Here is a 21,449-nt window from a genome sequence, read left to right as displayed (position 1 = left end):
AACTAAACTCGTCAAGAATAATGATGAACGTAGCTAAAGCAAAAAGATTCCACCACATATTTCGAGAAAGATATAAGCGAGTTAAACCCAGCTCAGAATATCAAATATGTATATTGTAAAGTCTATATAGCTATACGACTTAGTCTCCATAGGAGATAGAATAGAATAGACTTCTGAGTGATAGATAAGTTTTAGTCTCCACATACCTTTTGTTGATGAAGTTCCTCCAAACTCTCCTTATTAGATCTTCGTCTTCAGTCGATGAACGTCGTGAAGTGTAAAGCTCAACTACACATCTTATCCTAGTCCGAGACATAGCTATAAGTGGACTAGAAATCAAGACTTATAGTTTTGATCACCTAAACTTGACAAACAAGCTTGAGATAACAACGCTTGCGAGTTCGACCGAGCAGTGCTCTAACAAAAACTTTTGGAGAAATCACGTTTTAGCCCAAGCCTTAAAAAAAACAAAAGGAATAGATACACGGTAGCAAAACAAACAATCACATGACATGAAATAGCCATGGGATATCAACAGAGGAATAAAAAAAAATACAAACCCTAAAATCTAAAATCACAAATAATGTGTTTTTTTATTGAAAACATGAAAAACTAATTACAAAACCCAAATCTACTCGGAAAATCTGATATCTCATATCCGAATAGATTTATGAGATGAAGAAATGTAGAAGAAGAGAGTTTTTGGATAATTTTCAGGAAAAAACGATTATGCAGAGAGGGAGGGAGGAGAGAGACCTTCTCTTCAATATATAAGGTTGGTGGGCATCGTCCAAAACATGAGATATATAAGGTTTGATCAAAAGTAAACTTAGAAAAGAAAGATTAAAAATCATATTTTTTGTAATATGGATTTGATTTGGTTTTAACTTTATTTTACTTCATTTACACATTATTCTATTTAAATATTTCTTAGAAAATACACCATAAAACGTAGGTACTCGTTTCTTAAAGAGTTGGTTTTGACGGAAGCACATTTACAAAAGATTATAAGAATTTTATTTTATATACATAATGGTTGGATCTTGAACAAACATGATAATCACATCATAAGCATAGTTGTGTTAAGAATTAAGAGTACCTGAGGATGCTATTGATTGAATCCAAGATGTCCTCCAAGAACACCCCTAACACATAATAGTTTGTAGAACTTTTGGTTTCTCCTTCTTGACCCCTTTTGTGTAATGAAATAATAATAATTCATGAACCCAATTCTGATGGTAATAGAGTTCCTTTTATAGGTAGAAGGAGGACCAAGGTTCATAGGATTTAGAATTTACATTTAATCTCGACCGTCCATCAAGAAAGAGAGAATATGAAAGGACCCCAATATTTGTAACCAAAATGTTTAGCCACATTCTAAATTAACCAAATATATCATATGGCCCAACAAGATATTTCTAATGTAGAAATATTCTTGCAAAGATGAGTTATCACACAAATTCCCACAATCGAGTTTCTTGAACATGTCATATTGGCACTGTTATTTTTAAATTGAAATCCCCATAGAAATCCTAACATTTCATTTTTCCCACCGATCCGGACAACGTTTCATTCAAACCAAATTGAAGGACAACTGAGTTTGTCCGTCTGTAATTGGTAAGTTTCTTATTCTTATTTCAGGTTTACCCCTCAACCATAGTCGGTAATCAAACCATAGTTAATCCTTGTTATTTTGGAAAAATGGGTTGGTTTGAGAATCGTAGTTATCCCCTAATTTCTGATTTTAGTATCCCTGTATTCCTCTGGCAAAAACATTTGGGGTTCAATTGGTTGTTGGGGTTTTTGATGATATCGATATCTCTCCAATTCTGATTTTTCTTCATGCCCCTCTATTTCTCTTGCAAAAGCATTTTGGGTTTCAAGCTAAATACTATGATTCAATGAAGAACTTCAATTACTAACCAATCTTAAAAGGTATACATTTTCAGGCGATTTTTATTCAATAGCAAAGAATCAATTGTTTGTTCGTTTTTTTGTTCTCTATCTCTAATTTCAATAGTGATGAATATCAGGTATAATTCTGATCATTTTTCTTCTTATTATTCTTTCACTATTTCTTCGAGACTTCATGAATGAATCGGTCTTTTTTCTTCATTTTTATGCTGCTGATAGAGACAACTGTGTTTATTAATTGGGTTTTTCGTGAACTAATTCAAGTTTAAGGTTTATTTTTCTACAAATGACAATGTTTACCTTTTTGAACTGACGTTTGTTGTTTATCGTTCAGAACTCCACCTTCATCTCCATCTCCCTACACCACCGGTTTACTCTTCTTCACCATCACTATCTCCAGTTGTTAACCCACTTAAATCCTCTCCTTCACCATCGACAACACCAACGGCAGGTCCACCTAAGTCGTCATCGCCTTCACCAGCACCATTTTTAGACCCTCCCAAGGCTATTAATAACAAACCAGACATCATATACTAACAAATGCATCAGAGTGTATTGTCATTCCATTGTATGATAATGTTATGATAATTTTAATTTAACAGCAACTAAACTTCCAATTTTAGAATATAAAAGATGTTTCCTGCCTCCATGTCGTATAAAATAAATTAGGTCGGCTGGTCCGACGGTCGTATGGATTAAAATGGGTAACTGCTTCAAACGGTAGCATAAATTAAACTGGGTACATGAGTCCAATCCGATGGCCGTATGTCTTTTTGCTCCCTCTGTGATTTGTTGAGAACCGTGCTCGTCTCATCATAATTTTCATGCAAATGAGAAATAGTCGGGAAAATGCTATTGGATCTTAAAACCTTGGTCTAGTAGTAACATTCAAGCATACGGAAATGGTAATGTCATTCGCAAGCCATTATAGAAGTTATAGGAACTAGATCTTTTTGTGCCTTTGTGCCCGTGTTACGCACCGGGCATCTTTTTCTTTTAATTATATTTTTTATTTGGTAAAGCTGGGCTTCGCCTCGGCCCGTGCAATAAATCAATCATAGAATTAATTACCCTCGCGTTTTAGGGGCCACCCGAAAGGATTTCGGGGCCATCAATTTATACCCAGCCAAAGACTCTAGTTAAGGGGTACCCTATATGATATTGAAGTTACATAAATGCCCTTCTGGTAAAACTGTATAAAAACCAAATCAAAAAAAATTCTACTCATTTCAACTCTTCTTCTTCCAGTTTCATATTATCTTCCGATTGTGGAAGAAAAAAAAAACTTTCCCTCGTTCTTGTGTTCAACCGAAACATCGTCGTGAATCGTAAAATCAAAACATCGTCGATTCGTTTATAAAAAAAATGGATAAGGGAAATGAAACCCACAGACCTAGAACCAAAAACGTTGCTCGGGGTATCGATCCAAAGATTGGGATTTTAGCAAGAAATAAAGAACTTCTTGCTGCAAATGAAGAAGAACGCGAAGAACGCGAAGAAGAAGTACCCGTCAATGTAGTCGGTGGTGGCGATTCCGATAGTCAAACACTTCGTCAACTTCAAATGGCCCCAATTAGGTAAGAATCTATCATTTTTGGGGTTTATCTCGCTTTAATTCGACGAATCGAGAAAAAAAATTTCTAAGGTTTTCGGTTATTTATCCAGATTCGGGCGATATTCATGCTTATTTACTTCTAAATGTAGTCGTGTTCATCACTTCTCAAGAACATCGACAGTATTCGGGAGAAATATTTGATGGTTATCGGCCGAATATTGTTGGCCATATCTTCCTGGATACAAACTGGTAATAATCGGTAGTTTAATGAATTTTTTGGCTCCCGAATATATTTAAGTAGACACACAGTATTCGGAAGTACACTCACTACCGAATATATATATATATATATATATATATATATATATATATATATATATATATATATATATATATATATATTGAAAAAATCTCAAAATTTCTGATATAGGAAAAATCCCATTTTGGGGCCAGTATTTATTCGGAAGACAATATAATGTTTTATACCTCCGATTGTGTAGGATAAAATTTTAGATTTTCTGAACTCCAGTTGATAAACATTCGGTTGTAAACATGTTTAGTTATATTCCGATTGTTTTTCATTCGGGAAAAATATGTGTCTTCTTACTTCCGAATTTGTTTATTCGGGTTATAGTTTTGTACTTTTTCTTCCGATTGTGTAGGATGAAAAATTTAGAGCTTCTGAACTCCAATTGATGCATATTCGGTTGTAAATATGTTTAGTTAGCTTTCAATTGTTTTGTATTCGGGAACAATATGTTTCTTTTTACGTCCGAATGTGTACATTCGGGTTATATTTCCATAATTTATCTTCCGATTGTATAGTTTGTAAATATTGTTCCTTTCTTTGTTGTTTAGACAAAGTCGAGAAAGGGGGAAGAAAGTGACATCTAGTGCTAGGAGGGAAAGGAGTGCCAAAGATAATTCAAGTGCTCAACAAAGCTTACAAGAACAAAGCAGTCAACAAGGAGTACAACCAAGTGCTGAACAAAGTGTAGAACAACAAGGCAGTGAACAATGGGTGCAACCAAGTGTTGAACAAGCCGCTCAACAAAGTGCAGAACCAACTGCTCCACAAGTTACACCCCACCATGAAATTGAACCAGTTGATCCATTGCCAAGAGTAGAAGAAGAAGGACAACCAAGTGGTACCCAAAAAGCCAAAAAAGGAAAAGATGGTGTAAAGAAGGATATTGCTAAGAAAGCATCACATATTGTCCCTCAGCACTTTAAGAAGAATGGTATTCCAGCAGGCACAATCCTTGGGCTAGCGGCGGATGGAGAAAAATTGCTATTTGGATACAAAGACTCATGGGCCAAAGAAATATACGAACCGAGGTAATAAAATTACTATTTTTTATTAATGTATTGTCTATGTGTTATATCGTAATATTTGTATTAAGGATTTTTTTATGTACTTTAATAGGATCATCAAGATGCGGTCCGTCTACTCAAACCTACCGCCGCACCAACAAAAATGCTTGCGTGGCCTTTATCCGGTGAATGTGAAAGGTTCAAGTCAATTGTTGCCAACTCGGGGTTAGCTAATGCCGCCGAGAATTAATTGTTGGAACATGATCGTGTGGCCATATCGGCGTTCGTGGAGAGAATGTATCCTGAGACCGATACTCTCCATATGCCGTTTGGGGAGATGACGATTACTCCGGATGATGTTGTGCAGATTCTTAACCTTCCCGACCAAGGCACAACTGTGAAGTTTAACTACACAAAGCAGTTAAGTTGGGCACAACTTTATGCTCTAACTAAAAAGTGCTTAGGTTGGGATGAAGAGACAATAACAACAGAGTTTAGGAGGCATGCAAGTTACAGAACAAGACAGATCAACATTACAGCTTTGATGAATATGTTCCGAGGCACCTTGGAGAAGGAAAAGAATGGAACGTTAACTGATGAGCAAGTGAACCACGCTGCCACCGCATATCTCCTTTGTGTATTGGGATGTGTCATATTCCCCAATACTTCTGGCAACCGGATCAACGCCAACCTTATACAACTTTTGGATCCTCTCCATGAAGTCGGTGACTATTCTTGGGGCACGGCATGCCTAGCATTCTTGATGGAAGAGTTGAGAAAGGCTTCGAGGCTAGGAACCTGCCAAGTTGCCGGGAACGTGGCTCTATTGCAGGTTTTTTCTTTATCTCTATAACTCACTCTATAGTTATTCGGTAGACAATACATATGATGCATATTCATAACTCCAAATGACGCATATTTGGTAGGAAATGATCCATCTCTTTTTCCGAATGTTGGTTATCCGGTGGCTAGGTACTTATTTTGTTTTCCGATTATATATAATCAGAAATATTCCTTTGATATTATAACCGAATATACAGGCCAGAAAAACTATAGGTTACTGAACTCCAAATGACGCATATTCGGTAGGAAATGATCCATCTCTTTTTTCGAATGTTGGTTATTTGGTGGCTAGGTACTTAGTTTTATTTCCGATTATATATAATCGGAAATATTCTTTTGATATTACTACCGAATATACAAGCCAGAAAAACTATAGGTTACTGAACTCCAAATGACGCATATTCGTTAGGAAATGATCCATATCTATTTCCGAATGTTTGGTATTCGGTGGATAGGTACTCAGTTTTATTTCCGATTATGTATAATCGGAAATAATGTTTGGAAATTACTACCGAATATACACAATCTATTTACTAAAACTTGGTTTCTTATGTATATAGGCATGGATCTATGACCACTTCCCTATCCTGAAGTTGGCCGGAGAGAACCAGGGGTGGTGCAAAGGTACTCCTAGAGGAACAAAGTATATATTTGAAGACAACCGTTCTAGGACAAAAGAGCAGCAGTTGATTCGCATGAGGGAGATTTTGGACCAATTGAAGGCCTCAGACGTATGCTTTGATCCATACAAGGAAGATCGAGCCAGTGGGCATATAAATGTTCGGTCGGACTTGTCCTTTTATTTTGGACCATTGTGGCACCCCACAGGATATATGATGTATAACCCCTCTAGGGTGATGCGACAACACGGGTATATACAACATCAACATGTGGAGAAAATGGGGGATTACTACAAATTGGAGTTGGAGTTGTGCTCTTCTAGTGGTGATAATCTCACGATTGTTCACACAGGCCCACCTACTGTTCTTGATAACTGGGATAAGAGGAATGACTTCATTATCGACACTGGTAGACGAACCACCCGAGGTGATGAAAATTCTCCAGACTATATGAGTTGGTATAACAAGGTATCACATCCTTTGGTTATCCGTGAAATCAAATCCAACACTACTGCGGCGGGTTCAAGTTATAATTGTATCATAAAAGACAAACCAGCTGGTTATGATAGACTGGTGCGTGTTCTTATATTTTTGTTCATTTTATATTATTTCTATAAATCTTAGGTAATTACCGTTTGATGTTATGTCATTACGTATAAAAAACAGGTGAATAGGTTCAAGCGTGTTTCCAAAATGTTAACTGCATGCCTGAAGAGCGGAGATCCCATGCCAGCTGAGAAGATCAAAGAGGCTAGAGATCTAGTTGATAATATAGATAACGAAGATTATGCTGCCCAGTTTGGGGAGAAAGTCACGAAGAGGCATCCACCCAAGGTGGCAGTATCAAAGACGGGTGAAAGAACTCGAGCTTCATCGAGCGCTGAAGGTGCTCCAACTGAAGGTGCTCAAACCCGTGGTCGTGCAGGACTGGGAGGTAGTCACGGTCGTAAAGTAAAGAAGAGCAGATAAATGACAATGATTTGTGTTGTACATTCGGAAGTTTGGGTAACTAAGTTAGACAAGTTAAAATGACAATGATTTGTGTTGTTAGACAACCCATATTCGGAAGTTTGGGTAACTAAGTTAACTTCCGATTATTTTGAAAAGTATCAGTTTTTCCCAAATTCTGATTTTTGGCCATCGTACATTCGAGACTTTACAAAAAAACATTATCCTCCGAATATTACAAGTTCAAAACAAACCATGCCATGGCTCTAGGTGGTCCCAAGGGCCAATATAGAAGGTTAGACAACCCATATTCGGAAGTTTGGGTAACTAAGTTAACTGCCGATTATTTCAAGTTCAAAATTTAAAAAGTATCAGTTTTTCCCAAATTCTAATTTTTGGGCCATCGTACATTCGGGACTTTACAAAAAAACATTATCCTCCGAATATTACAAGTTCAAAAAAAACCATGTCATAGCTCTAGGTGGTTCCAAGGGCCAATATAGAAGGTTAGACAACCCATATTCGGAAGTTTGGGTAACTAAGTTAACTGCCGATTATTTCAAGTTCAAAATTTGAAAAGTATCAGTTTTTCCCAAATTCTGATTTTTGGGCCATCGTACATTCGGGACTTTACAAAAAAACATTATCCTCCGAATATTACAAGTTCAAAACAAAACATGCCATGGCTCTAAGTGGTTCTAAGGGCCAATATAGAAGGTTAGACAACCCATATTCGGAAGTTTGGGTAACTAAGTTAACTGCCGATTATTTCAAGTTAAAAATTTGAAAAGTATCAGTTTTTCCCAAATTCTGATTTTTGGGCCATCGTACATTCGGGACTTTACAAAAAAACATTATCCTCCGAATATTACAAGTTCAAAACTAACCATGCCATGGCTCTAGGTGGTTCCAAGGGCCAATATAGAAGGTTAGACAACCCATATTCAGAAGATTGGGTAACTAAGTTAACTTCCGATTATTTCAAGTTCAAAATTTGAAAAGTATCAGTTTTTCCCAAATTCTGATTTTTGGGCCATCGTACATTCGGGACTTTACAAAAAAACATTATCCTCCGAATATTACAAGTTCAAAACAAACCATGCCATGGATATAGGTGGTTCCAAGGGCCAATATAGAAGGTTAGACAACCCATATTCGGAAGTTTGGGTAACTAAGTTAACTTCCGATTATTTCAAGTTCAAAATTTGAAAAGTATCAGATTTTCCCAAATTCTGATTTTTGGGCCATCGTACATTCGGGACTTTACAAAAAAACATTATCCTCCGAATATTACAAGTTCAAAACAAACAATGTCATGGCTCTAGGTGGTTCCAAGGGCCAATATAGAAGGTTAGACAACCCATATTCGGAAGTTTGGGTAACTAAGTTAACTGCCGATTATTTCAAGTTCAAAATTTGAAAAGTATCAGTTTTTCCAAAATTCTGATTTTTGGGCCATCGTACATTCGGGACTTTACAAAAAAACATTATCCTCCGAATATTACAAGTTCAAAACAAACCATGCCATGGCTCTAGGTGGTTCCAAGGGACAATATAGAAGGTTAGACAACCCATATTCGGAAGTTTGGGTAACTAAGTTAACTGCCGATTATTTCAAGTTCAAAATTTGAAATTATCAGTTTTTCCAAAATTCTGATTTTTGGGCCATCGTACATTCGGGACTTTAAAAAAAAAATTATCCTCCGAATAATATAGTCGTTTTTAGAAATACCAACTTAATCGGTAGATAAAAATTTAAGTTCGCTACCGAATGTCTTGTTCGGAGGGAATACATGTATTGTTAGCAACCGATTGTGGTGCATCATTGATACGAAACCTCAACGGCCATATTTTCAAAAATTAGAGCCGTTGGAACTCTAATCTATATAAGGAGGGTAACCCCTATCAGTTATTATTGAGTAAAAAATCAGAATGAAAAACCTTTTCAATGGCAAGTCCATCATCAACCGACAACATACTTCGAAGATGCAAGTGAACAACTACAACAATTGCAGCAATGGAAGAAGAAATACAAAAAAGGAACAAACAACCCAAAAAAATTAAACCATCGTTAGTGGCAACGAAGGAGGAGGAAGAGGAAATCAAGGCTAAGAAGCGAGGTGAAGAACAATTCCATCATAGAGAAAGATTAAAACAAGTTGAGGAAGAGACTGAATGGATAAAAAATTATTACATTGTGAAAGATCTACCCAAAGAACAACAGGACGATCGTATATTTTGGATTAACGTTTCATTGGGTCCTTTTGTTGGTAAGTACAAGAAGCCACGCCACAATTATGAACCATCTCATGTTTCTTCAAGGGTGCACCATGTTATAAAATTATGCACCGAGTACAACCGTATTCTTGCTAGGCACAGAGACGACAGGTTTGCGGCACAAGATGCTTATTCCAAGTGGAGAGGAGAGTCGTTTCTATATTTCGAAGCCGCGTTGATTGTTGCATCTCGGACTGGGAAAAAAGAATAACATGTGATGTTTGAGTGCTGTAAATTCAAATTTTTAATATTAATCGGCGGTTTGATAAAATATGGAATTCCCGAATATGATTAATCAGATTGAAGTGTTATAATACTGTTGTTCCGATTACATAGTTTCAAAAAAAATTATAGTCGTGCCTCGAAATACCCTCCAAATCGGTAGATAGATATTTAAGAGTTCTACCGATTATAATATTCAGAATCAAAACGTGTATCATTACCAACCGATTACAATATTCGGAATCAAAACGTGTATCAAAGAGCCCGATTCCTACATTCGGAATCAAAACGTGTATCATTACCAACCGATTCTAATATTGCGACCGATTAAATCATATACCTTCACAAAAAAAATTCCAAAAAACTTGTACAAATTACATGTTCGAAAAAAAAACGATCAAACATCGTCATCATCTGAGGGGATCAATTCGAGTAACTCAGCGGGAAAGTTGTTGTTCATAACGCGATCCCAATCAACCATGTTGGACTCATATTGTTTCACCCAATCCTTGCAATGGTTCATCGGGAAGTAATCGTGCCACTTACTCAACGGAGGTAACTGACAATCTTTCTTTACTCTTAAACCGATAAAATGCATTTCATTCACAAATGCCATTACGATTCTTCTATCTTTAACCGACTCGTCGCAAGCCGTTCTTGTGGGTGCAAACGTCATGCTAAGTCCATACATAGGAGGAACAAAGAAATGTACCAAGCAATTCAAAACGTCCGCTAGGAGATATCCAAATTTAGGCATTGTCATCCAATACTTGGATCCGATTGTCTTCAATCCCTTTCGGCACTTCACACGCGCAACTAAGTCTTTGAACTCTTGTTCTTTGTCGTATTTATCTCCTAGCCTCATCATCTCCATATAAAAACCCTTGTCCTTCACTAGTTGTACCGCCATCTTATTTCTTAAATATTGGCATTGGGTGACATCTTCGATATCCGCCTCTCTAAAGTAACCCATTTGTTCCGTAGCAACGTGAAACCCACAATTTCCATCCCCATCAACCTCGTCAGTCGACAAAACAAATAGAATGATAAGTGGAGGAAGTTGTTCCAAATACTCTTTGTATACTGTATATGTGGATCGATTTGGTCTTCCATTAAGATCTCTAGGGAAACAAAGAGTACCTTTGTCCTCTTTTATAGTAAGAATTTCCATTGGTTGGGTTTGTTGCGAGGCGTTCATTTGCTCAACAACTTCTTCGACAACATTGGGTTGACTTACTTGAGAAGGCTCTGTAGAGATCTTTGGCCTTACTTGTCGGGTGGTTGGTCCACTTTGATCATTTCTTGGACGACCTCTTTTCTTAGGTTCCGGCTCATCTTCAAATTCCGCTTCCGAACGCTCGTGCCTAGACAATATTCTTTTATTAGACAAATACTCCTTCAACTCTTTTCTTTGGATGGTCCTCGACACTTCGGTGTTCGGCCTACCGGTGTTCTTTTGCTTAATAGGTTCATCAACCTCCCTTAAACAAGGGTGAAGGGCTTCCTCCAAATTATGCATCAATATTTGCTTTTTGGTGCCGTTTGATGTAGCGTAACGCTCGGCTATTCGTGCACACAATTCCGACTCAAAGAAAGACGGACCATCAACTACCGGGGTGTTCGGAGTGAAATTTAATTGCTTCCAAAATGGATGAATATCATTGATGTCAATCACTTCAACATACCTACCCAACTTATGACGACACGGGAGTCCAATACCTATCATATCCTTGCAAACACAAACCGTATTCTCGTCATCATAAGTTTTATATAACTTCAATTGTTTCATCATGCGATTTATTGCCCATCTTGAAACTTTATGAACAACTCCCCTTAGAAGCAATTTTTCCTTAATATGTTCCATCGGGAATTGGTGTACACTAAATTTCATACATTTCCTAATCTTTACGAGATCACGATTGGTGAATTCATGGATTGCTTCTTGGATCGACACAACTCCATTTTGACTACCAATTAGTATTTTCTTTAGTCGACCATGAGACCCCTCCGCAATGCTTGTCGCCTCGTTCTTGAAGTTACGATATTCATATGTCCATGCAAACACAAACCTCTCCTTAATCGTTAACCATTGTTTTTGACAATACTCAACCGGTTTTGGGTAGTCCGTGTTGTATTCATCCTCAAATTTCTTCAAGTTACATTCGTAAATTTCCTCGGTCATCGACCAAACGATTTTGTCCCATGCTTTCATGAACATTTTCCAAATAGTTCCATCCTCCTTCCACTTTTCTTCAAATAACCTATCCTCTTCCTTACGTTCTTCCACGGTTAATTTACTAATGCGCTCATCCTCTTCCTTTGACCTCTTGGTACCCTTCCTTGGTATTTTAGCTTGGAAATGATGATGGCAATTGGTTTTGAGATTGCATTGAATGTGCCACGTACATTGCAAGTTTTGGGCTTTCGGAAACACTACCACTATTGCATGCATTAAGGCTTGATCGTTATCCGTTACAATAACCCTTGGAAAATTATCACCGTTATAAATGGACCTCAACGTCTCCAACATCCAAATGAAACTCACATTGTTCTCATGATCCATTAAACCCCATGCAATCGTAAACGTGTTTTTGTCCGAAGTATGGCAAGTAATGTTCAACAACGGCATGTTATACTTGTTTGTCTTATAAGTAGCATCAATCAACAAAATTTGATGAAAGCATTGAGCCAATTGGATCATTTCGGGATGTGCCAAGAAAATACGAACCACTATACCATCCTTTTCTTCCCTTCTCAAGGTGTAGCCGTGTAACTCCGCTAACCACTCCGATTGTTGCATGACCGTTCTACCATCCCATTCAGTCCTTTTGATCGTAGATAGGGACGACTTAATTGTAGACAAAGAAGACAAGTTGTTGGGGTCGTCCGCCTTTATTTTACTTAAGATCACACTCGCTTTTTGGATCCGCATAGACCTCACCGTCTGCATTTGATGTGGTTTTAACTTGGCAACCATTACATGTCCAATTAAATCCAACGGATCATCATGGTTGTGACAACCGTTATCAACTTTATACATTTTATACTCTTTACCTTTAATACCATCGGGCTTATAGAAGACAATCTTAAATGGGCATCCTATCTTCTTGGTATTGCTTCGGTATTTCCTATTCGTCTTCCGTACGTACTTACTATTCTTTCCCTCGTGACTCTTTCGCGTCCCACCTCGCTCACAAATCATTTCAAATCGAGTGTCACTAACATGATTATTTTGAACTACCACGCACATGTTATCTTTTGCCTTGTTCATAAGCCATTCATTTGCCTCCTTCTTACTTCCAAATGTCTAAACGTGCATAAAACAAAACAAATCTAATAAGCATAACCATTTAACATATAAATTTTGAAAAAAAAGAAAAGTAATAATGAGTATACCAAATCGTTTGCATAGTATAGGGAAGTGTCGGGCCTCAAATAGAAATCATCAACAAACTCTTCAACGGCCTGCATATGAAAGCAACAAATTATTATACAATAATCGGAGGTTATTAAATAAGTCAAACTGCCGAATATACTATATTCGGAATCCTATCGGTTACCCAAAACACCCGATTTATGCAAATGAATGTACACAGTTTACTGAGTGCAAAAAATGATATAATCGGAATCTAAAATATATAGTACAACAGCCGAATATAAATAACCGAGAGATAACTTTAATCGATAAACATCCGATTTTCAAGTTTTCGGAAATTTTATTTTGAGGCCACTGTTATATTCGGCAGTCAAATAATGTTAAACTATTACCGATTGTAAAGGATAAGAATACTGAGTTTTGAAATTTTTTGAGGAATTCGTTTTTGGGGCCATTCGGGGGTAAATAACTCTACATAACTACCGAATGTAGATTTTTTTGGAAAACCAGTTTGGGGTTTTTTCTCATATTCGGCAGTAAACTACTATCTTGGAACTACCGAATATACATATTTGGTACTCAGTGTGTTATATTCGTAAGTTTATTCGAGAAATTATCTACCGAATCTGGGTAGTTCATGGCATTCAATGCATGCAATAATCGGTTTTTCTTGTTTACAAAAGAACACAAACGCATGCAAATCGAGTATTTGAGTTTCTTAACACAATACCTGTGTTTTACATGCATCGTTAGCTTCAATATCAGGCGATTCTCCATTTTCTTCCATGAAATGGTCGTCTAGGTTTTCCTCTCCACAAAAGTTTGGATCATTCAACATATACCCCAAATCGTCTTCGCCATGATTCTCACCTTCTTCTTCATATCCATCCATTTTTGTAGTGATAAAATGGGTTTTTCCTTTTTTCCTTCACCTTCTTCTCTATAACTCTAACAACTCAAAAATGAAAAAGAAATGGAAAAAATGAAACAGAAATCATTCTAATATTGCACCGACTACAATCGGAAGTCTGGGTAAATTTTTGTCTTCCGATTGAAATCGGAGGATAAAAATGTTATCATATCCTCCGAATATATAAGGATAATTTTTCCACTATGAATTACGCGAGATAAGGGCTGGCTACATTTTCCCTTTGGGTGACCTTTTTTGTTTTATTGTTGGCCCCTAAATCCTTTTGAGTGGCCCCTAAAAACGCAAGTTTAATTATAACAGGGCTTAAAGAAAGTTTAGATGTTCCCGTAATAAAACATGCCGACAGAGTTTGCTTTATAATGCGTTTTTAAGATCATATATCATGTCGATGGTTCCTTTCTACTATGCGTACCACTAAACTTGTCTCAAACTTCATTACAACTGTTATACAAAATATCTGTGTGGATAGAGTAATATCATGTACTATCAAGCAAGTCTAATCGCTGTATCATAATTAAAATGTTGGATCCTCCTCATGCCTGTTACTGTGGTCACATCGTTTAATCATCTTCTCGATCTTGAATTTCATCGTCTTTGAGAGAAGCGAAACTTGAGAGGTAGGATTCTCTTTACGATAAATAGCCTGCATATGACAAAAAGTATATGAGTTGCGAAGAATCTTCTCTTGCACGTTTTTACTGTGCTGGTTCATTTATGTAATTCACCTGTCTTTCAATGTAAATGAAATCACCACATACTTTTCTTTACTATTGAGTGATCAATCATGTATAATTTGCAACCCCACAAACAGGAAAAAAATGGACTATATGCACATTCAACTTAACTGGAGCGGTTGATCTACAACTAACTTAATACTGGAATACAATCTAAGCAATTCAAAGATCAATTATATGAATTTCATGGGCTCAATGTAAAACCTAACCTGCACAAAGAACGGAACCATTTGAGCTCTGCGCACCCAAGTAATGGTTTGTAATGAAATGATTCAAGGTTCTGTGCCCTTTCATTAGTTTCTTTTGAGCATATGTTCCAGATAATCTACATTTATGCTCTTCTCTCTAGATATCATCCACCTCAAAAGCAGCAAGACTACAACACGGAAGGTTTAAAAAGATACTTGCAAGTTAACACTGCTCTTACAGTTTCTACTTCCAAGAAAATATCAAAAGCTCCTGAACAGAAACCAACATTATCAATGGCCGGAAATAAGCAAGATCGGTAAATTACTCTGATTTCATTCATAAGGAAGATCCAATGGATTTTTTTTTCATTGACGTTTCACCACAACTATAAAAACTTTATTCCTCACAACACAGCACGGACGATACTGCAATCCTACGTATAATTAAGGACTCTCAGTCAAAAGCATTTGTAAAACAACCATCTAGCTAACCAATATGTAGAAGCATATGCGTAACATGTATGTAATAGAGTTATGTTTATTTTCCAATTTCATAGATTTGTAGATAATGGATGGACTCACTCACAGTCACTCACAACTTATGCATTAGCGGCAAAGAAAATAGAATCACAACAAGGATAACAGAAATGAAAATAAATTAAAAAAGAAAAAGAATTTTATCTTAATCTTAGCCTCAACATTATCGACGCTATCACAAAATAGTGAAGACCAAATAGTAAAGACCAAACAATGATTGTTTGCTTATATAAAAATCATAAACCCGGTATGGCTCACATCTTCCTCGGTGAGATTTGCCATCGAAGAGAAAACAAAACAAAATTCAGTGAAAGTGAAGGATAACATGAAGGGAATACAGAACAAACCTACTCCTTCTGCATGAAAATCCCTATAGCAGATTTAACCATATACATGTGTACATCTAGGAAAGACAAAACACCCAACTAAACATGTGTATGGAACTCAAAAAGAAAAACGAAGTGAGGAATTCTACATTTTAAGAATATACACACCATAAATCAGTTGGCTTGAATTGCAACAATGACATAAGCTAACTTAAAATTAGGAAGAAAGTCAAAAAATACCATTTTTGCAATCTATAGTCCACCGCACTCTTAAAGCTTCAGATTTTTTCTTGCAAAACTGATCCAAGAAAGTAACATCACATATTCTCTGGCTGATTTGGTTTGATAACCCGTGGCTACAAAATCAAAAACACTGAAAGGTTAATACTTGAGAAATACGAAATCAAAACAGTATTACAAATAACATATAATCACACTAACCAAGGAAACACCAGAGCATATGATCCAAAAGCCTATTTTTACCTGCAGAATCCTGATAACATGGATTACAAACACTACAGTTTCATTCAAGTATGACCAATCTTTAACTGTCCTAGAAAATTGTATTGCACCTTCCACAACAGCAGATTTAATGCTTAAAAGTATGATAAACCATAAACCTGGAAGTAAAATTCTAGTAAGGAAAAGAAACAGTACCATTTCCTTTTGGAGCAATAAAAGTAGCCGTCAATGCAAGATTATGGTATTGATCTGTATCCTTTGGGGTCATCCAAATCAGGGTTAGGAGCATGACATTAATTGAATTCAAATATGCAGCTTATACAGAAACAGCGCTCCAGATTTAGCATGCACCAATATATGAAGGTTAAGAGTAAAATCAGTAGGTTGAATACAAAAATCACCTGAATTGTGAGATCTTTTCTTGAATGGCTATTAGGGTTTCTCCGTAACCTATACTGGACAGAAATCGTACCTGCAAAATTAAAAAATAGGGTTAGGGCAATTACTGACCCTGAATAAAATTTGAAACTAAAAATGCTTTTAAAAAACCTAAATTATCAATATCTTCCGAGCAATTCTAGAACGGAATCACACGGTCAAAGTGAGTACTACGAAAACCCTAGATTGTAATTAGAAAAATATACCTACAGGATTATATTGATTTTTCAGCATTCCTGTAAATCAAATGGAGAAATTTCAAGTGGGCGGTGACGCTCACCCAAGGTTGGGTATTCTCACCGCGCGACGCATGGCCTCGTATGGCTTAGAAGTTTAAAGGGTTTGATGACAATACAAGAATGATAGGCACATAGGTGATGTTGGTTTGCAGAAACAAAACACATCAAGACATTAACCTCTATGAAATAGCCAAACTAGCAAAAATAAAATAAAGAACAGATGCAAACACTGCACCAGAGCAAAGTGGAAGTAAAGATCAAAAAAGTAAATCTTCCTAACCAATGACAACACAAGCTTTACAAATCCTTATAAAGAAGTATGAAAGATCCTAAAATCCACCTCAAGCAAGAGTTACAGGACATTGAAAAATGAGCACATTTTACCTTGCTTGGGAAGGACGGCTAAAATGAAAAATCTACGGACTTGTACAACAGCAACGAAACATATTATAATGTATCTTTACTTCTTACGTACTACAGGGGTTGGTGCAGGGGTTATGCACTTATTTTATCAAGAACTTCAATTAGACCCAAGTTAAATCCACATCCCAAAATCCCCAAAATCTGTTGAGGATGCTAGATACTACATCAATGCTCCAAATGAAATTAAAGTACCAGCTAGATATTTGCAGGGTACCATCCGTAAGCTCGATTCCATCTCCATTCATGCCTAAGACTTGTATACAGACACCACCTAACCAAGATCATTTCATATCAGTCTCATTCGAGGTAACAGAAAACACCACCACTGATTCCATTTGACGTTGCTCCACGCTTATACTTGTGGGACTGGGATTGGAATTGAAAAATCGCTTTGTTGGTGTAAGTATTAGCCGGCAGTACTGGAGGTGTAGCCAGACAAGATGACAGATTAGTGATTTCATAACATTTCTTCATATAATATACAGACATCGATACTGCCGCTTTAGTATGGTACACTTATTTTCAGACTGTCGTATAAAATAAACTAGGTACCACGGTAAAACAGTTGTATAAAATAAATTGGGTATGATATTCCATGGTTGTTTGTGTAAATTAAATGAGTACGAGATTCAGAGGGTCGTATAAAGAGAGTGTAACTAAAACGAACCTACAACAAATCATATTTACTTGGTCAATATTTTGAAGATTCTACATTTATACCTTGAGCTAAGCAAATAATTTACATATGACCAAAACAAATGAAGGGCATGTGATGCCAATAATTTTGGGGGTTCTGGTACATCGTTGGTATTTTTACAATGAACACCGTGAAAGTATAATTAAATGGTAAAATGGAGATACTGAGAGTATTCATTTTGTTGAGAGACTAGACTACCAATGCATTCATACTTATATACGCACATTTACTCAAAGCATGTTGCTAATTACACTAAGCTACAATATGTCAATATACACTATAAAATGGATTAAATTTACTTCTCTCGGAGTTTACCAACTTCTGGTAGGGTAATGCACACTCTGGTGGCATTGGTGGAGACGCAAACTTCCCCGAGTCAGTAACATCAAAAGATATTCATAGTGGTCTGGATAAGTACATTAAAAGCAAAAACTATATGCAAATAGAGTAACTGATAGAGTGCCTTGTTAATGGAAAAGTACTACAAAAACAAAAAGGTAAGGAATGTGCAAACAGACAAACAGATATAGAGTCTAACCTTAATAATTCTTCACAAAAGTGAAGCCTACAGCAACCGCGTTGCAGGACCTAGGTTGGATTTTGGACCAATTGGATCATTCCCCACCTGGTGTGTAGTTGAACCCCAAAGGAACGTTCAATTTCTTACCTCTAACACGGGAAATCGTTCTGTGGTTAAGGACATATTGGCATATTCAAATAGCATAACTGGTAAAACAAAGAAGGGTAAATAACACATACTTAAGATTCTTAATGGTGAGTTCATGTATCCGGCATGGCTGTCCACTAGATCTATGTAGTTGTTGATTAATGATTATTGTCTACAGTATGCCTACTACACCTACAATCCAAAAGGCAAACCATAAGTGACCCCCACCTAGGTGAAGCTAACTCTACATCCACAGTATAGTGCAATATGTTTTACCTGTGAGATAAACATTCAGAAGGTTAGGCTCCAAGTCTTCATAGCTGGGTGAAAAAGAATCTGTGTGGAAGAATGGACAGGGAGTAAGCATCAAGAGTCATCACTCAACGCTAGTGCGAGTCAATTTTATATTTATCTTAGCAGTAGTAGGTTGCCCGACATAATTTTTTGCCGCAAGTTTGTCTCGTTTCTTGTTTTTGCACGTACCAAAGGGAAGAACAAAAAATATTAAGTGGCAAGCCTTCAAAAAGCAGAGGCAGAAGCTCAGTCTAAAAAGCTAGCTAGAATTACCTGCGACAGAGAGTCTCTATTTGTCTTAGTAGTCTCTTAAAAATCATGGTTTACAAATAGCATAAAAAACTGGACATTTTGTTTCCGCGACATAACATTGTTATGGTTTCGAGTTGAATTCATACAAATTATGTAATCATATCAATGTTTCATAATTGTCAGACAAAATAAAATAAAAATATCTTTAGGAACTACAGAATATAACATCTGCATTGACATTGACATTGACATTGAGATTTTGATGCGGTGAATGTGTTACTTATCTTATGGCAAAGAAAATACCCATGTTTGAAGAGCACTATTTAAGGATAGCAGCGGCATATAGTGACTAAAACTGATTTGTAGTTGTAAAAGTATACAGACGAAATCATACAAAGAATTGAACTACAAAAGCCACACAATAAGAATTTTCTGTATTAATACCTGCAATGTGAGCAACCTATCTTCAAATTTGAGTTCTTTCTCCAAGAAATCTGCTCCAATAGGTTTTCCAGATCGAAGAGGCAGCAACAACCTAAGGGTAAGATACATGAGTATAAAAAAGAATCATGGCTGATTTTTCAAGATAATTCTCTGAAAAACTTTGTGTAACTGAGAAGGGGAGGAGAAGAACACAAAGAAGAAAACCTTTAGAGCAGTACCTTATAGCAGTTTTATTTTGCACAACCCCTGAAATATCAGCAATATAAAATACAGATTAAAATCCCAAAAAATGATTTACATGGAAGAAAGCAGACTCCGAGAGATTGATTAGCAGATTTTGATACCAATAATTCAAAAATATTGGAGATGAGAATACCATTCAAAAATAATGGAGTGCCATTGATGTTTTTATTACTGGAACTGATGGTTTTCTTGCAACGGAAAAATCTCGTATTCAAGTACAGTATTACAAAAAAAAAATATCATGGTTTACTATCAAAAAACTATCATTTTGATTTACTATGCAGGAAAAATGAGATCCAGAGTTGGGTGCATTCATACTCAGTATATAAAACTATCATTAGCATTAGTATCTATGAGACTGCGGTATGGATATATGATACTGTTGCTTTCGGAAGTGAGAAGCGTACTCCATAAAACTTCCAATATAGGACTCACACATCAATAAATAACGCAAATAGAACAAACATTGTCAATATGAGTTGAACATTTCACATTCTTGACAGCAGTAGGCATTAAACGCGTCCATGAGAAAGAGATTGGAGTATAGTTTAACATATAATATCAACACCCATACAGTTCTACCCAACCTTGGATGAGCTCTCCCGCTGCTAATAAAAAAAAAAAAAAACATCGAGCTAATTACGTTTGGTTTCCATCTTATGATATACCTTCTAGTCATACAGATGATATACCTCACACAATACAATGCCGGGCATTATGATATTTTTCAATTAATTTGTTCAAATTCGACGAAATTGAATTCTGGGTTTTGCTCAAAATCATAATGAAATCATGAAACTTAATAAGAATTCCAAGACAGGGGTTTCGATAAATTACCCAGACCCAGTTAATCCAAGAAGAAGAACGAGATGAGCAGTTGAGAATTGATAGGAACCTTATGTCAAATCCTTCCAGTAAAGCTAAAACATATACACACTTCATATCAGGATAATCACATGATAGAACTACAATACTAAATTTAGATCACCTGGAATCGAATCTCCCTTTCATCGCGCTCGAAACTCTGTGCTAGGTTTTGATTCCATAGAATAATAAGAAGCAAATTGAGGGAGAAATGAAATTGGCTATCAAATCATGTGTATTTGAAGTTTTGAACCATGCTAACTCTGGTTGAGTTAAGGATGAAGGGACGACAATATAATTTGAACACGATTCAGGGCCAACTAGGTTTGACGGATTCAATACTGTCCGTCAAAATAGGTTGACTGATATTTTGTCGGGATATAAGGGAAAACTGAAATCCAAAGATTTCAGTGAGGATTGCTCTTTTAAATTTATACTGGAATGACATTATACTCCAAATTTGGGCATGGCATACCGCCATAATTTGAAACCATAGACTGTAGCCACACAGTGATTAAGTCATAACTAGTGGTATAAAGATTATAGCATCTTGGTTAGCCACGGGCAAATCTGTGGGGCGTATTACACCTCTCATAACTGTTAAATCATTGCTTGGTCGAACCCAGAAGTGTTGCTATCTC

The 21,449-nt window shown here is 36.5% G+C and overlaps 1 protein-coding gene across 23 annotated transcripts; it reads right to left on the bottom strand.

The window, feature by feature from the left end:
* Window positions 1-14,328: 14,328 nt before the first annotated feature.
* Window positions 14,329-21,072, bottom strand: LOC113282298. Of its 23 annotated transcripts, none has more exons than XR_003326715.1 (14): window positions 20,933-21,072; window positions 20,782-20,864; window positions 19,920-19,947; window positions 19,702-19,792; window positions 18,988-19,047; window positions 18,804-18,903; window positions 18,583-18,713; window positions 17,540-17,766; window positions 16,649-16,719; window positions 16,443-16,503; window positions 16,227-16,268; window positions 16,026-16,141; window positions 14,944-15,110; window positions 14,329-14,643 (listed from the first exon to the last, which is right to left on the bottom strand). XR_003326715.1 is itself a non-coding variant. In XM_026531282.1 (9 exons), the coding sequence occupies exons 5-9, from the start codon at window positions 17,586-17,588 to the stop codon at window positions 16,103-16,105; spliced, it is 351 nt and encodes a 116-aa protein (XP_026387067.1). In that variant the 5' UTR covers window positions 17,589-17,766; window positions 18,583-18,713; window positions 19,702-19,792; window positions 19,920-19,947; window positions 20,782-21,052; the 3' UTR covers window positions 16,044-16,102. The 23 variants fall into 23 exon arrangements, 2 of the variants coding, with proteins under 2 accessions (XP_026387067.1, XP_026387068.1); XR_003326714.1 differs by adding an exon at window positions 15,249-15,356 and having other exon boundaries at window positions 20,782-21,052; XR_003326717.1 differs by having other exon boundaries at window positions 17,309-17,766; window positions 20,782-21,052.
* Between the last annotated feature and the right edge of the window lie 377 nt (window positions 21,073-21,449).

This window comes from Papaver somniferum, chromosome 5 (assembly GCF_003573695.1).
Source record: "Papaver somniferum cultivar HN1 chromosome 5, ASM357369v1, whole genome shotgun sequence".
In the NCBI taxonomy this organism is placed as follows: Eukaryota; Viridiplantae; Streptophyta; class Magnoliopsida; order Ranunculales; family Papaveraceae; genus Papaver; species Papaver somniferum.
Note: the sequence above shows the minus strand (reverse complement) of the source record. Positions and strands in the feature narration are given on the sequence as shown.

Coding starts and splice junctions, on each gene's coding strand:
- LOC113282298 (XM_026531282.1), bottom strand. CDS start 17,588: ATGGAGATGGAATCGAGCTTACGGATGGTACCCTGCAAATATCTAGCT. Junction 16,504..16,648: donor GAAAAGATCTCACAATTCAG/GTGATTTTTGTA, acceptor ATGACCCCAAAG/GATACAGATCAATACCATAA. Junction 16,142..16,226: donor TATGCTCTGGTGTTTCCTTG/GTTAGTGTGATT, acceptor TTGATTTTGTAG/CCACGGGTTATCAAACCAAA.